Source organism: Planococcus citri, chromosome 2 (genome assembly GCF_950023065.1).
Source record: "Planococcus citri chromosome 2, ihPlaCitr1.1, whole genome shotgun sequence".
Classification (NCBI taxonomy): Eukaryota; Metazoa; Arthropoda; class Insecta; order Hemiptera; family Pseudococcidae; genus Planococcus; species Planococcus citri.
Genome location: NC_088678.1, coordinates 75,356,298 through 75,359,798, shown reverse-complemented (window position 1 = coordinate 75,359,798; position 3,501 = coordinate 75,356,298). Strand labels below are relative to the sequence as shown.

At 34.7% G+C, this 3,501-nt stretch overlaps 1 protein-coding gene across 1 annotated transcript; it reads right to left on the bottom strand.

Moving 5' to 3' along the window:
- Positions 1-887: 887 nt before the first annotated feature.
- On the bottom strand, positions 888-3,045 carry LOC135837748 (G-protein coupled receptor dmsr-1-like). The gene is made up of 2 exons (XM_065353130.1): positions 2,075-3,045; positions 888-1,410 (listed from the first exon to the last, which is right to left on the bottom strand). Exons 1-2 carry the CDS (start codon positions 2,740-2,742, stop codon positions 927-929), a joined length of 1,152 nt encoding a protein of 383 aa, XP_065209202.1. The 5' UTR covers positions 2,743-3,045; the 3' UTR covers positions 888-926.
- Positions 3,046-3,501: the final 456 nt, after the last annotated feature.

Below are 3,501 nucleotides of genomic sequence, written 5' to 3'. Positions count from 1 at the left end.
AAAATTCTATAACCTTTCGAACTCTGAAATCAGTTTTGATCAAAGTATCATAGTTTTGGAGGAATGCGCTGCTGAAATTGAGTACCTCGAGACAATGTGAAAATAATGGAAGCCCCCACCCGCCCCCTAGGGGGCTGGGACCAAACTGATTGCGGGTTTCTTACTTACTGGGTGGGTAGATATTGTTATAAAAATTTGAGCGAAATCGAAAGACATGACTCAAAACCGTTGGTCGAATTGACATGGAATGACTCAGAAATAGGTACCTAGACCTACCTATAGTGATCGGTAATCTTGGAAAATGCATGTTTTACAATCAATCACAATGAATATTGTGTTATTATTAACGCATTAACGAAAAATTGTGAACCTAAGTCTTTATTTTTTATACACTTCAACTGTTAAAGTACATATAAAAAGAGACATCAGAAATTAGTTCATTAGAAAATACATATACTACTTTCACAACAATAAAATCGAACTGTACGAAAAGAAACGAATTAAAATTCAGTCGGAACACAAATCTGGGGAGACGAGTTGAAAAGTGTATTTTTTTACGAGTTAGATGTCTTAAATGAATCGTTGGTTCACGAAACGAATTTCTCAAAATCCCCTCAACTTGACTCCCCGAATCGTTACCTAGGATTTACAATTCACCAGCCCTGATCGATTAGAAATGTCAGAGAATGGGAAATGAAACGGTGCGTTGAAATTCTCTGTGTGAGAATCCGAAGGTGTCGTTGATTTCCAAAACGAGTGGTTAGGTACTTGAATTCAATTTTTTTTTTTCAAATAACCCAATTTTGCCCTTCCAACTTTTGAAAAATTTATTACTCAGGGGTATTAGAAGGGCAAGAACAGGTACAATGTAAAATAAAACGAAACTCCACACGTAATAAAAAAAGTTCTTTTCACACAAGATATTGTTATTCGCTATCGCTTTGTAAATTAAAATTACAAGGGGTAAACGTATCATCAGTCGACGGACCTGTATTAACTTCTTCGCCATTACCTAAAGCTAATGGTATATGTTTCAAATAAAGGAAAATATTACAAATGAACAACGATTTAAAAGTAGTTTTGAAATGTTGACTTGAGGTGTAATATACGAAAAACGTGATAGATAAATTAAAATCAGTGATCGTATTAAACATCTGGACTACTGAAGTGTAACATTGGCCATGAAGTTTTGAAGAAATGTCGTCGCCGTTCTCGTAAATTACTCGCAGAATGGTTATTATTCCTTTTGGAAACTCGGCTATGAAAAATAATACCACGACTGTCACCAACATCGATGTTGAAATATTCATTTGTCGTTTCATTTTTGCTTTTTTCATGTCGCATTGGACGCTTGCAGATGGAGTTAATTGTCCTCGATGGATTTTACTTGCTGATAAGTCAACAACGATTCTGAAAACGAAAATCAACTGTGTTATTATGCTGTGTACATTAAATAGTCATCATTTTTTTTTCTTTCCCGGAGATCATTCTGAACTTTCAATATTAGATTTGAACGAAAACACGTTGGATTGAAAGAGCCTGTCCTAAACCTTCATAACCGAAATTTCAGGAGGTAATTGGAGCTCTTGGTGCAGACGTCGCAAGGAGCTCCTGGCGCAGAACTCATCCATTATTGGAAGGTACCAAAATATTCAACATTGGAGCTCTTTTCATTTTTGGCGAACTTTTTAAAATTTAATAATTTCAAAAAGGAGCAGTTTTCAAGTTATTTTGTGAAATGTAAAAGTTTTGGTATTAATTGAGTTCTCTCTCGATCATTTTAGGTGGTTACTGAGAAATTCCAGTCGTGCCAGCTCAAAAAACCTCCCTTAAAATCATCTTATTTGAATTTTTAAAATTTTCAAAAATTCACCAAAATTCCAAAAATTAACTTGAAGGCCTGAAATGTTGATTACGGAGGTTTTAGGTGGTGCTCTTTTGATTTACATTAGTTGAACATTCAAATCGAAAGGTGCAATTTCCGAAAAAGGGGTCTTTTCTAGAAATTTTTTATCTAGATTGACTCGTGGGCTATTTCAAGTCTAGTTCAAAATTTATTTATGTAGGTACTCACCTAAAAGTTAACCCTGCCAGCACTACTGAAGGCAATAATCTGGCTATCAGTCCTTGAACAGTGAAAGCTACTCGAAACATTATCACATTTCGTTGATAACTGACTTTATACGTGGAAATATGTGTCTGATTATTTTTAATCTCGAGAATCTCGCGCGTCATGTACGTCGGTACAGCGAGCAAAATGCAGCACAGGATGTAACCAGCAATCACCACATTCCTGGTGATTTCCATATTGCACCAATGACGTACTTTCAGAGGATATTTCACAGCTATGTATCTCCATATCGCCATCATCACCGTCAGGAAAGCTGATAAGAACTGAAAAGTGACCGCTAAAAGATCGCTACATACCACCGATGCTGCCCATTCGTAACTTCGTCCTTTCGTCTCAGATTCGTAATCATTATTCTGAACGTATTTCAGCCATACGAGTGGTATACGAGCTGATAGAGCTAAAAAATCTATCATGGCTAAGTTGGTGAATATAAAGTTCGGCGGTGAGATCATTGTTTTCCTGGTGAATACCAATAAGTTGAGTGAATTTAGGATCACACCGATGATGCATATTGTTACACTGGCGTAACCGTTTATGTTGTCTCGGTAATATTTGCCAATTTTTGGTAAGGTGTTTCCACAATATGGTATACTCGTATTATTGGTTTCCATTTGGATTTTTTTGCAAGATGATTTGGTCTATGAACATGTGATTCGTCTTTGTTGCATTTAAATTGGATGTGAGTTTTACATCTTACCTTGTGATTTGCATTTTTCCTTTTGTCCATTTTGGAAAATCATAACAGTACATATAACCAAACTGAGAAAAATTGTTAAAATTTGATCATAAAAACGAATTCACGGAACATTATTTCACTCATTTTCAAAATACTCGATTCGAAAATATTACGCATACAACGCGAAATTTTTTTTCAATGGAAGAACGTTATTTTCACAATTGGTCTCTGCTAAGCACTGTTTCATACACGTTTAATTCGTTTAGTTCAATCTGTTATCAACAATGATTAATTTCTGATATCACATTGTTCGTTGTAAGTAAAACATATTCATCCGTCTATTTTTTCATATCTACGAGATTTCCTTTTTTTTTTTCAATTTTCCAGGAAAATAATCAAAATGAATATTTTTTTAAACGTAACGTAGGCATACCAACATATAAAATTCCTGAAAATGATTGAGTAATATTCTGATGAATTGATGATTTATTATATGATTATTGATCACCTCTACTACTGCTGAGGATTGTTGGATTGTAATCATCCGGGTTGTTGAGGAACTGGGTATCGATGTTAGATTGAATTTTATCGCGATACTGGAAAAAATTAATGAGAAAATTGAGCTTTATTTCCGAACACAATGACGGTAAAATGAGAAGTTTATAGTTCCTATTATGCATGTTATTAGAAATGG